This window comes from Nothobranchius furzeri, chromosome 3, assembly GCF_043380555.1.
Source record: "Nothobranchius furzeri strain GRZ-AD chromosome 3, NfurGRZ-RIMD1, whole genome shotgun sequence".
In the NCBI taxonomy this organism is placed as follows: domain Eukaryota; kingdom Metazoa; phylum Chordata; class Actinopteri; order Cyprinodontiformes; family Nothobranchiidae; genus Nothobranchius; species Nothobranchius furzeri.
In genome coordinates, this window is record NC_091743.1 from 43,264,285 (window position 1) to 43,277,981 (window position 13,697).

General features: G+C 39.7%; 1 protein-coding gene across 1 annotated transcript in view; it reads left to right on the forward strand.

Moving 5' to 3' along the window:
- The window catches only part of cntn3b (contactin 3b), a 118,138-nt gene that overhangs the window by 82,416 nt on the left and 22,025 nt on the right, over window positions 1-13,697 (forward strand). Inside the window, exons 12-14 of the mRNA XM_015959946.3 lie at window positions 2,718-2,845; window positions 7,140-7,315; window positions 12,058-12,175. Coding sequence (XP_015815432.1) covers window positions 2,718-2,845; window positions 7,140-7,315; window positions 12,058-12,175 — 422 coding nt within the window. The remainder of the gene's footprint in view (window positions 1-2,717; window positions 2,846-7,139; window positions 7,316-12,057; window positions 12,176-13,697) is intronic.

A 13,697-nucleotide genomic window follows, 5' to 3' on the forward strand; every position in this document is an offset into this window, starting at 1 on the left:
ATATCCTAAATTTTCAAAATAAAAGTCACGTGCAGATTTGTAGTTGCTTGACTAGTAAAAAAAAGTATGTCATTACCTGTGAAACATAAAAAACACACCTTTTGAAAACATACTTCCATCTTTCATCTTGCCTTATACGTAATCTTGTAATTCATAGGTGGTTTTGTGATCTTTCGCGTCTGAAGCGATCCTATAGTGCTACGCGTCACTTACACACCCAATGAAACCCGAGGTCAGCCTTCACTAATATCAAACATACAGTTGAGGATTTAGAACATGATTAGTTTCAATTTTTATTATTAAACATACCGTAATTTCCGGACTATAGAGTGCACCATAATATAAGCCTCACCGGGCTAAAAGCCGCAGATATCTACTGAACTGAAAACGTAGTTAAACTGAACGTAACTGAACTGATCAGAATCAAACAAAACAGAAAAGTTATTGATTAGTTTATTCATCGTCCTCCTGCACACTGAAACCACTGAAGTCCTCTTCTTCAGTGTCGGAGTTGAACAGCCTCAGAAGAGCTTCGTCACATACCTTTTCTGTGGCGATGTCAGTGTCGCTCTCCGTGTTGCTGTCATCATCCCGGGGTCAAGCTGGGAAAACAAGCAGCGCCGTTTTACTGTGAAAAAATCCTCCTGGGCGCTTTCTGTAGCACTCCTTTAACCATTCCTTCATTAGACTTTCCAGCATCCATCCTTTCTGGTTGACTAAAGCCGCACCTCATCATAAGCCGTGTTCAAAGTGTTCAAAGTTCAAAGCGTGGGAAAAAGTAGCGGCTTATAGTCCGGAAAATACGGCAACATAAATTTAAATATTTGAAATAACTATTATGAAACAAAGGATTTAACAGTTCCCACTGTAAAGGATGTGTCGTTTAAATCTTACTTATGAACCATAAAATGTAAGATTCCATAGAAATATGAAATATCAATCTGATGGATCTTTGACTATTTTAACCAGAAGATCAGAACTTTTTATTGCAGGGATTAAGCGACACTTCGTATTAACTCCAAGGAAAGCGAGAGAGTCAGGTTTAAAATAGTTAAGAAATTTATTTCTACACAATTTAAACAAGACTAACTTTAACACGCTGTGTACTGATGGAACTAAGAGTGAGACGTGATGAATGATGATGGTGTGTGTGTGGAATGTTATTCAGAACCAGCGGATCCAGAGAAGCAGTTAGTTCTGAGTGGGAGTGAATGTTTCGCTCTAAACTTTAGTAGGAGACTTATAACACACATGAAACCTCGTCTGTCAGTCTACGTACCCCAGGGGAAGCCTCCATTAGATCCAGAATGTCGAGGTCCTCAAGGACCCTCCTTGGTACCGAAGCCGGTAGAAAAGCACGACAGGTTATCACTGGCATCTCTGAGACCCTGAAGGGGTCATGGGGTTCAGCTTTTATTCTGAAGGAACCGTTGCAGTCAGGTGTAACGTGCAACAGATTGTATCCAGCTTGTCGAGGTTCTTTTTGGCTGAAGAGGAAGTCTGGATGGTCTGTCCGAGACTTCTCTAGAATGCTTGAACTAAAGAAAAGGTGGCGTGGAATAGTTTTTATAATCGTCAAATTTTGGTTTACTGGCGAATCAGAAGTTGACATGCAAAAGAGGGTTTATACAAACACCACAGAAAACCACGCCCTGCACCAGAAACGAAGGTTCTGATTGGATCAGACAAAAGGAAATGTGTCGTGTGGCTTTAACATTACGTGTCTTTAGTGTCTAGTGCAAATGACCAAGATTATAATAACTTGTAAAGTACTACTGATCACAGGATTATAATATCAAGTAATAACATTGTCATTTCACAGATTGATTGAACATTGGGCTCACATTGTTATTGGTAGTTAACAAAGTTGTTGATTATGTATTTATCAAAATAGTTCTTTGTCTTCGCTTGGTAACAAAGATGAAGCAGTTCAGATGAGCAGAGTGCATGAAAGACCTTGGCCACTATCTCATGTACATTTGGCTGTCAGAGACGTTATGTCTCTGCTCGAGCAGACGCAGCAGATCATGACCTTTAGGTCAAAAATAGGACATTCATGACGCTACACCACATATAACACATTAAACGTGACAACACATAGCTGTTGAATTCAGTCCTTCAAAATTTGCACCCTAATAAGTTCTCTCCTGTATCGTCCAAATATATAAGCAAAACAAAGACAAACCAAAAATGATGAATTGTTGAATTCTGCAAATAATTAATTTAGATAATAGAATGTACTTCTTATCTTAAGCCATTTAATCATTTGCATATATTTATTGTTCCCATGTAGTTCAATGTTGCTAAAAGCTAGCTTGCATATTTAAACCTAAACAGGGAGAATATTTCCCAGCATGACAGAGGTTTCTCCCTGACCTCAGCAACACAAAGCCTTTAAAGCACATTTATTTATTCATTGAGTTATTCAGTGATGCTCTTTGTGAAGTATGCTATATTCCGTAATGGGTTCCAGAGTTAAGCTGCTAACCCAGTTGAAAGAGTTCCATTCTTAGGGATTTCGTGCAGAATTGTGAAGTTCAGTAAGGGTCAAACAGCTCTTCAAGTTGTTTTCTGTTTACACACGTGGCAAAAAATCAAGGAACCCGATAGGAAACGTGAAGATTACTCATACTAATGTTCTAAAATGAGCACATTCAATAGAAAGCTACATTCACCCTAGTCCAGTATTGTAAAAAGTGTCACTTTTTCTTTTGCAGGATTACTTTGTCTCCAAATGGAACTTTAAAGATTGCCAACGTAACCAAACGGGATGCAGGTGGCTACATGTGCATCGCTAAGAACCAGTTTGGAACAGCGAGCACGACTGGGACACTCCTTGTCACTGGTAAGCACAATCAACAAGGGTTGTGTTAAACCTATGTGTATGTGCAGCTCTCACACTATTATTAGCCTACACTTAACCCACGTTGCCTGCTGGTGGTGGTCGGAGGGACCGGTGGCGCCAGTGCTCGGCAGCCTCACCTCTGTCAGTGCGCCCCAGGGCAGCTGTGGCTACATTGTAGCTCATCACCACCAGTGTGTGAATGTGTGTGTGAATGGGTGAATGACTGATTGTGTTGTAAAGCGCCTTGAGGGGTTCCAGGACTCTAGAAGGCGCTATATCAAATACAGGCCATTTACCATTTACATCCAACAAGCAAACCATTCTGGTTTGCACTCATTGTTCAGAGATAATAAAAATGTGTTTTTTTTTCTAGGACTACTTGTAAGTGCTCACTCAAAAAAGAAGCCTGATGCAGTTTAAGTTGAACTGGCATTGAAATAAAGTTCCAGGGTGTTGTGACATTTTGTGGCAAGCAAATAAATACCATTCACCACATCCTCTCAATCCCAGCAAACAGAAACTAATACCACAGCCTCAGCGAGGGTTAAAATATAAACAAGGGTATGAGTGTAGCAGGGAGACTGGGTGTGTTTTTATGAATAGGCTGTAAATTATTTATTGTAAGGCAGCGTTTTTCAGTCCTGGCCCTCGAGAAGCACTGCCCAGCATGTTTTAGATATTTGGCTGTTCTGAAAGACCCCGTTTAAATGAATGGATCACCTCATTAGCCTGTCATCAAATTTTACAGAAGCCTGTTAATGATCCTTTTATTTGAACCAGGTGTGTTGAAACAGGAAAATATCCAAAACATGCTGGGCAGCAGGTCCCAAAGAGCAGGAACACAACACTTTGTTCAGAGATAATGAAAATGAGATTTTAATGCTAATCTGCTTAAAACACCTCACCATCATGAATATGTTTTTGTTTATCTGTTAAAAGACTGGCCCAGCATTATGAATTTAAATCTAAGCATTAGTACTCTAGTGAGTGAGGTCAGACACATAAAAACTTTGGATGGGAACATTAAGGTACTAATAAAATAAAACGATTGTTTGTCTTTGAATTAGTCTCATATTGTTGTTTGATAGTGTTGAGTTAACAGAAACACAAGCAGATGATTTGTCAGGCGGGCAAATAAAAAGTTAGTTAGTTAAAACACTGGCAAACTGAGGTTCTAAATATTTCCTGAAATTTAAACTTTTGCATATTTGCCTTTATTTGAATGAGATTAAATTTTTTGATTGTCCAAAATGAAAAAGGTTCTGGGTTTAATATTTTAGCAAGGCCGGGTGCCGCGGGGCAGCTGTGGCTAGTGTAGCTCAACACCCCCAGAGTGTGAATGAGAAAATGACTGTGATGCAAAGCACCTTGGGGGGGGGGGGGGGGGGGGGGGGGGGGCGTCTATGACTCTAAACGATGCAATGTAAAATCCAGGCCACTTACCATTTAACATTCAATAACAATAAGAGAGAAAAAAATTTTTTTATCGTACTAGAGCCAATGTCGACAATAAAAACTACAAAGGTCCTTTAGGACCAATTAAAGACACATTCCTGAACGTTGCAGAAATATGCTCTCTGTCGTCCTCCCAAGGCTTGCTGCTTCAATTCAATTCAAATCTCTCTGTCATGTATAAGAGGCATGTTTACTGGCTATTTTCCAACTTGCGTGCACAAACACATTAAGTGGCATTTCAGCATTGAGTAAAGTTTAATCAGGACTGTATAACAACTTTACACACCAAACCAACGACCAAACACAATAACCCCGGTGAAATTATTTATTACTTACCTCAGTCAGATTCCTTTCCCAGAATCTTATGATAAGGGATTTCTATATTTCATTGGTGGATCTGCCATTGCTCAAGTCTCTAAACTGCGGTTCTACCACAGACATATATATGTACGTAGACGCCCCATGGACTGATGTTGCCGTAGTGACCGGCCACCATTTTAGTCTTCATTCACCCCAGTGCATTCATTTCTACTAAGGAAGGAGCTACCCAACTAAAAACACATTTATTAAGCTTTTTTCACAAAATCAGACAGAAGTTTCTCACTCTGCAGTAACTTTGGACTTTTCTACTGTCATTGCTTTAGAGATTGAGACCCAACCAATATGGCGGCGATAGTATTCATGTCTAAGTGATACTGTCATAAAGCAATACACAGTCAGTACTTCCATCAGTGGACTGCAGGTCAAAAACTATATAGTGCGGTTAACAGACATAGGACCCCATAACATTATCACAGCTCACATAATAGATGATAGTATGCCGCCAAAACCTTTTAAAAAACCATTACTGGAGGTGTAAAGTTGCAGAGTGGGGCTTTAAAGCTGGTTTAGTGAATCTGCAAACAAGTTAGGTATTGAACACAAACACATTGACAGAAGACTCACCGCTCCCCTCGGGCATCTTTCCTGAATCAACTTCCATCAGAACTGGTAACCCCTATTCCCCTACAGAGGAAGTGAGAGGTCGCTATTTTCTATGTCCAAACATCGGGGCAGCAGTATAGCTCAACAAGTTGAGCGGGCTGTCCAGTAATCGGAAGGTTGCAGGTTCGATTTAAAAAGCCTTCCTGTGGGCAAGCGTGAGCCAAGATGGAAATGGCCGTGAGTGCAAATTCACATTGTGACATCACAGTGTATAAATTTTCAAATCCTAGCATTTTACAATCTTTTTTCCATCAAAAGCTAACACAGAAGATAGGAGACTGTAGGAGACTGTTCATGTTCAGCCTGCAAAAAAAAAAAAGAAAAGAAAACCCAGAGTGACCGATTATAATTAGAAATAATTATTGAAAAAAATGTTTTTCAGTCAACCACACTTTTAAAAACCATTTTAGGTCAGTTACATGAAATTACAATACAAACTCATAGCAAATCCATGTAATATGTTTATTTTCAGGCAACGCTCAAAAACCAATTTTCACCTGGGGCGTCTGAAGTGTAGAAAGTATGCCTAGTCAATTTTATAAACTAAAATTAAAAACTTTGGCCTCAATGTTTTCTATTAACTACTGAAAAACCCTTTGCTTATCTGCAGCAAAGGGAATAAAAAGCTGTGTATTCTTAGCTATGGCAGACAGGTTCCCCAGATTTGATAAACCCTTGTCTGATATAGAAGCTGTTATTCCCTTACAGCAGAAACATGTAGAAAGGTATATGTTGTGTGGGTTGTGATTGGTGGGTTTGTCTTTTGAAATCTTGTGCAGATATCAGTGTATTGATCATGTTTGGATAGGATTTTCTGAGCTGTTCAATCTTCATTTGTCTCGGACTGTGATACTGCAGCCATTTCTGAGGTTTCTTGAGGTTTACACAAGTTGATCTGACTACACAATAGTAATGAGAACAGAAGGATCAAACAATCACTGAAACAATGGCCATAGAACATGCTGATCCATGGGGTTTGAAATCTCAGAGTAAACAATGAAGAGTAAATTACACCATTCCTCTATTCAGTGTTCTATAATAATGTTGTTTTTGTAGAGATGTAACATCGGGTTGCTGCTGAAGGTAATATGCTGGTTATCCTTATCACTGTTCTATGAAAACAGATGAAAAGACTGCATCCTGCACAGACCAAGTCTTGCTCCATGTTAAGATATGATTAAAGAACAGCTTATTGGCAAATAATTGGTTTCTTTGCAATACTTGCAGAAGAAAGTTCTTGGCAGTCTTTAGCTCGAGCATTTTTCTCTTTATTTAAATTTATACTGCTATAAAATATTTACAACAAAATTATTGTCAAGTAAAGACAGTTTATATTACACATTATATAAAAACAGCAGTTAAACAGCTACAAACATTACCCTTGAGGTGGTGAAAGGTCACCATTTGAGTGCTTCTGCATAACACGTTTATGTAGACCCCTGATTTAATCTGCTGTGTGTATAACCATCAAACTTATTCTCATTAGCTGCTATTCTTTTCGTACGCTGACAGCTGAACCAATTAATGTCACAGAATTTAATTACTGTGACCTTTCGTTGGTGTACTCTGAGGCCTCCGATCCACAACAGTCATGACTGGGAATGTGTTTTGATCTCTGCATTCCTGTTTCAAAACATTCTCTTCCAAACGGATCCAGGAGCACAAAGCCCAAACCCAAGATGTCATTAAATGTTGCGGTGGGACATGCTCAGAATTAAAATGCTTGTTTAAGCACACGTTCATGCTAAATTTAATTGATTTGGCTGTGAGATTGCAGCTGCGGGGGTCAGAGGGATGTTAAAGGTGCCTGTGGCAGAAATTAACATGTGTGCACTGTCGTCTGTTGTCTGGCCAGAGCCCACCAGAATCACCATGAGGCCCACTAACATGGAGATTATTGTTGGCGAGAGCATCGTGCTACCCTGCCAGATTGCCTACGATCCAGCTCTGGACGTCTCTTTCTCGTGGGCATTCAACGGCCAGCTCATCGACTTCCAGCGAGACAGTGATCACTTTGAAAGAGTAGGCGGGGTAAGTCCTCTCAAGGAACCAAACTCACATACTTTCTGGCTGTTAAAGGATTAATTGGCCCGTTCTGTGTGGTGTGCAAGGCCATGCCTCAGTGCCCAGCTAAGGATCTATTTGACTCCAATAATACCCAGACTGAGAGATTTATGCCAAGTGATGGCCATTTGAAAGTTTCCATTGTGGTTAGCTGAACAGAAAATCTGAACAGACAGAAACATTTCTGAAGACATTTTTAATGCTGCCAATGCTGCAACCCACCAAATTTCAGAAATCAACTTTGTAGAAATCTAAGATGAAACAAAATTGCTGATTGGACATGGACATGTAACATGTTCAAAAACATCTAATAAAACTGGTGATAAAATCAATGACCAGAAAGAGTTATCAGTTAGTATTTGTTTTAATAAATGTGTTCAAATATCAAACAGCTAAATAACATTAACATGATGACAGTAGAAGGCCTTTCTCCCAGGATGACCAACAGGTAAAGCCTCTCCTGACCCTGGACACCTGCAGTCCTACAGAGAAAATCAGAAACCACAGGTGACAAAAAGGCAATAAACACATTTTACATCTATCCACATGAGAAGATAAAACTTTTATTCTTCACACAAACACTTTTTACTTCATTAAAACGTGTCAGCTGTAAATCCCTGAATGTAAAACTACTTTTCACAGAAGAACTTCTGTGGTTGTGTGTGTAAACAGCTTCACTCTTCACCTCTAAGCTTAATAAAAACACTTATTTGCTCCGTTGTCCTTAAAACAAATGAAAAGTTAAATTCGCTACACACACACACGCACGGAAATAACTGGGACCCGCAAAACAAACTCGTTCTGGCTGATTTCTGCCTAAAATGTAATTTAAAAACAAATATACAAACGAAAAATGTCTATAAACTGAACCACTTTAAGCTTTTAAGGTTTCTACGGCTAGTTTTTAACAAACTTACAGTTAAAACTTCGTAGCTCTCCCCATTTTCTCTTCTTGTTGAAAATCCACAGCCAGCGCGCAAAGCATGCTGGGATGGCCTTGTTCTGTGAGGATACAACAGACCCGTCCTCGAAATGTGGGTGGAGCGAGGACGCATTTGAGGACTTGAGAATGAGTATTCTTGGAATTTGGACAGTGACGTCATCGCACTCTTACAAGCATCCTTCCCGTGGATTAGGACACACCCTACTTTTTTATCAGTTGAACTTTTAATTTTTGGACATCAAGGGAGAAGTTTTTCTTTTATCATTCCTCTTTTCCATAATTTAATTTGCATACATACTTTTGAGTCCTGAGCCCTGAAATAATTAAGTAATGAGCTTTCACCAAGGGCACGCCTGACACCCAGTAAATGTTTATTTGAAATCTTCATACCTTGAAATAATGACTCTTTGTTGGATGCTTGTTCCCTTTGATGAAGGACGAAGTTAATTGTTCAGAGTGTGTCAGAGTAAAATAATTACTCTGACTATTTTTGCTTCATGCGCTGCCATATCATTCAACACTCACAGCCTGATTAGTGCCAGTCATGTGTTAAAGGTTGATATCGTGTTGGAATACCCTCACAGTGATGTGGACATGCCAAACTCACATCTTCATTAATGCAAATGGCAATTACCGGTGACATTGAACAGTGCAATGGCATTTAATGAGATATCGTTTTCACAGAACACCCAGCCCCCCACCCCGTCCAAAGAGATTACCAGCACCCGCTCAAAAGCTTCTGATGAATGAATTAACATAATTAAAGCAAACCTGCCTCATCACTTCCTTCCTGCCAAGACAGCAGGCCGCGCAACTCGCTGCAAGCTCTCAGGTTGCCCAGGTGGCGGCTGACACTGGAAAGCAAATCAGACGTGGTGCATGAAAAACTGTCAAGTGTACGGAAAGAGATGAAAGAAAGGGGAGAGAGAAAAGAGGGGTAGAGGTAGTTTTCTTTTCTTCCATGGCCACCTTTGGCTCTGCTCTCCTTTGTCAGGTGTGTCTTAGAAAACAGCAAACCCAAAAGCATTTTTCTGCCCCTGTGGCTGCAGAGTGGCGCTATGATGACTAACCACTGGGGTGATGAAATCTGCTGTGACTGCAGAGAGCCTTATCCGGCTTGACCCTTTGTAACTAGTTTCTAATGCAGCATGCTTTGTGCCAGCCCACTTCAAGTGGTGACTTTGAGAGGGTGCATACCATCAGCAGACAAATTAAGACCACAGTGAAATTGTGTGCACCGATTCTGTTTGGATCAGATTGTGAAGAACTTTAATTTACCTTGAAACACACATACATGCTGCTTGGATTTTTACTCTTTTAGTTTGGTGTTGAATCTCATCAGCTCATCCTGCATTAAAAACAAACTGTTGCTAAAACATTAGTGGTGATCATGTTGTCCTGTGAACCCATACTTGTTACTAAACACGTTTACCAACCACTGAACCTGTTTGTTTGGCTTTTAAAGTCAAGGTCTCATTAGTCACCACACAGTGGTGAAATTACATCTCCCCATAAGGAGCGGTGACCTGCAGCAATGGCTGCGCTCAGGAACTATTTGGTGGTTTAATCCCCCCAATCCAACCTCTTAATGTTGAGCAGGAAGGCATTGGGCACCATTTTTAAAGTCTTTGGTATGAATCGAGCAAGGTTTGAACCCTGATCTCCCAGTCCCGGGGTGGACACTCTACCACTAGGCTACTGAGATAAAGTATTGATTTTACATTTACTATTCATGAACTTTTGGACCTGATTCCAGATGACAAACACTTTGGCCAATTGACTTTTGAAAACACAGAAATATCAATAACTCTTACATTTTTACTGAAACTGGGCAAAAACGTTGTGTTGTAGCTGAAAGTCATCCCCAAAACACACTCTCAGCATTAAACATTCTTTAAAAAAAGGTTTTCAGTAGCTGCTGGAGTCAATCTTTAAATAAAACTCCAACAAATCAAGTACATTTAAAAGCCAACCACATTTAAGATGTTAGCCACAGCTAATCAAACTTAGTGAATACAGTAATTAACTATATACCATAGATACTGAGCTAAGATGTCACGTGAGGGTATCTAAGAATCAACACCAAAATGTACTCCTATTGACCAACATATTTAACAAATAAGTTAACAAATGTGTTTGAAACACTAACCATACCATATCATACCACCATACCACCTTTATTTATATAGCACTTTAAAAACACAGCCATACGGCTGACCAAGGTGCAGAACAGTTGCACAATAATTTAGATAAAAAATCATAAAACAGTACTATAAATTACAGCAAACAATAAAAAAAGACAAGCCGACAAAAAAAAGTACCAATAAAACCAATGAAACCTTACAATGGACGATAAAATAAGAGTAGTAAAAGCCAAACTAACAGCTAATGTAAAATAGTGTGTCTTTAGTCTAGACTTAAAATCTGCCAAGGTGGATGCCAGTCGAACTGTGACTGGAAGTTCGTTCCACAGTTCCACGGCTAACATTTGTAGCCACCCATATAGATAGCCACCTTGTGTATTCATCCTATAGCATAAGGTGGGAGGACGCAGTTACAGGATAGCTTCACAAAACATAGATTTGTAAAGGAGGTGGGTCTATGGCTGACCTCAAACACAAAACTGGCTATAATGCTGTTGACTTGACCGACACTGAGCAACAATTTCATGTGGTTTCTGGTGTTATTCAAAGAACATTCAGGCGTTAACAGGCCAAAGGTGTTGAGTGTTTGTGTGAGAATGAGCTCATATGCATTTTGAAGATTTATATATATTTCTGAATATAAGTTGATCTCTTTTCAGGGCTTTGACCTTTAACTTGAATAACTTTGGTTTATGCAATGCCTGTGACGCAGTGCAAACTGGGTCTAATATTATTTCAGGCCCTGTGGGTCAGAGTGACACAGACATGCCTAGAAACTGCACAGTGTCATTATGTGATGAGTGCCTGTGTCGCAATCTTTCCTGCTCTGATATTTTATTTATGAGTTGTTTTGGATTACAGACACAAGGGTAGCCTGTCGATGGTACATGATAGTGAAGATGTAAGAAATATTATATTTTTGCCCTGAAACAAATATATTTATATGAGCTGTCCAAAAGCCATACAAACAACATTTCCTTTGACTGTGTCAGTGGTGACATTGTCTGTCAGGACAATGACCACCGGCTCTATTGAGTCCATTCATGTCAAATTTATACAGGGCTGACATTAGTCCTTACAGAAGAACATTTATTTTGTTTTAGGTCTTACAACTGATTTTAAAAGACTTGATCTTTAAGAAAAAAGACAAATACTACTTGTACTTGTAATTATGTATGCACATTTTCAGTAACATAAGTATTTAGCCTATTAAGAGGAAAAGGAAGTAAATTAGTCATATTTGTTGTCATCGTGACAGCTCTTGTATGATATTTGTTCTGTTCTCTGGGTTTACCACACAAACCATGCTTGACTTTATGTAATTAAACAATAATAAGGGTTTCTGTGCCAATTAGCCAGAGTATGTTTTTTTTGTGTGTCCTGTGTGTGTAGCTGGTAGCTGCTTGGAGGCTAGTTGTTTGGGCATCGCCCGAAGGACAGCCAATAGGTTTATTTGTGCGGAATGCATCTGCCTTGTTGTTGTTTGGAGAGATGGTAAAAGTCTACAGCCCGAGGAACTGGCAGAAAACATTTCTAATGCTTAAACAATCTGCTGCCAAAAAGATCCACTGATGAAATAACAGCGCATCGCTCACTTAGCCTTATTTATCCGTCTCCTCCAGACTATATCAGGGGATCTGATGATTCGCAACATCCAGCTGAACCATGGTGGGAAGTACGTCTGCGTTATCGACACGGACGTGGAGAGCCTGTCCACCTCTGCAATCCTGGTTGTCAAAGGTAACAGGCTGATTTCAGCTGCCTGTTTTTGCATGCCGCTGTATGAATAACCTTGTATATTTACTCGTGGAGGTAGAAAGGCTGGAAGTGAAAGATGTTTGAGAGATATGTGTGAAAAATCCCAAAGGCCTTTAGAAGCCAGTGTGGGAGAGCAAAAACGGACTCTATCTCAGTGTGTGTTATGTCAGTGTCAATGTATATCATACAAAAGCAACAAATTCCACTGATATGTAAAAATTACATGACAATGCAGGTACAGTTTCACTGGTGTAACCTTGGTCTGTGTGTCTGGTGCATCAGGTGTTGTGCATACGCTCATTTTTGATGAATTTGCTAGTTAGTTGGTGGGTCCTGAAATAACCTCCACAGTTCCAGGTGTGTTGAGAAGACACAGGAAATTACTGCAATTGGCCAATCTACTGATTGAGAAATATCCTTTAACATATTTAAATAACAGCACCATAGAAAATATGAATTTGTGTTCAAGCAAGACCTTTATTCCCAGTGGAGTTCAAATCTAATGTGTTTGCTGCCGATGACCCTACTCTCACACAACTGCTTGTCCAGCACATCACACACAGCGTGAGCACACACTGTTGGTAATGAAATTATCCACGACGAAACACATGGCAGGATGCTGAAGTCATTAGGAGTGTAGGAGTAGTAAATGTTGTGCTTTTAAGCTTAATATATTACCTTTACTTATGACCAATAAGCTGTGATATTCTATATAAATGTAGAATGTAAACCTGCTTGGTCTTTAGATGTTTAATCAGAAGATTCTAGGATTCTTTGCTTTTTCAGGGATCAAACACACTTAGTCTAAATTCAGACAGAGTCAGGTTTATAAAAGATAAGAAATTTAGTTTCTAAACAAATTAAAAACAAGACAAGTTAAATAGAACGAATGTGATGGATGAATATAAGTGGATGTGATGTTATGTATGGTGATTGAATGGTGTGTGTTTATCAGAACGTTGTATCTAGAAGAACTGAGTTCTGGGTGTTCAAAGAATTTGGTTTGTATTAAACTATGAAGTTGGTTCTTATCAAAACGGCATCAGACGCAATCATGCTGTGTTCTACGTACCCCTGAGGAGACTCCCTTTTGGATCCAAGATGTCGGGGGGTGGGGGGTGGGGGGGGGGTGACCCCAAGGTACCGAAGTTGTAGAAAAGACCGCAGTACGACCAGGTTGGCACAGAGTCATCTCCCGGATCACATCAGATAGATGAAATCATTGGCATCTAGAACAGTTTTTTCTGAATAGCTGAAGGAACCGTTTTGCTGTGTCAGCTGTAGGCAGCTTTTAGCTTGTCAACAGCTTTGGGTTAAAGAGGGTTCGCTCCAGATGGCCTGTCTGTAGCTTTCTCTAGAATTAACTCACCATCTAGTGAGCTCTGTTTTAAAATTCTCATATTATGATTTCTTGGCCAACTGGGACGTGCCATGTTAAGGGGTGTTCACAAGCAAACCTCAGAACGTCACGCCTTCTTTCAGATACAGGATGTTCTGATTTGTG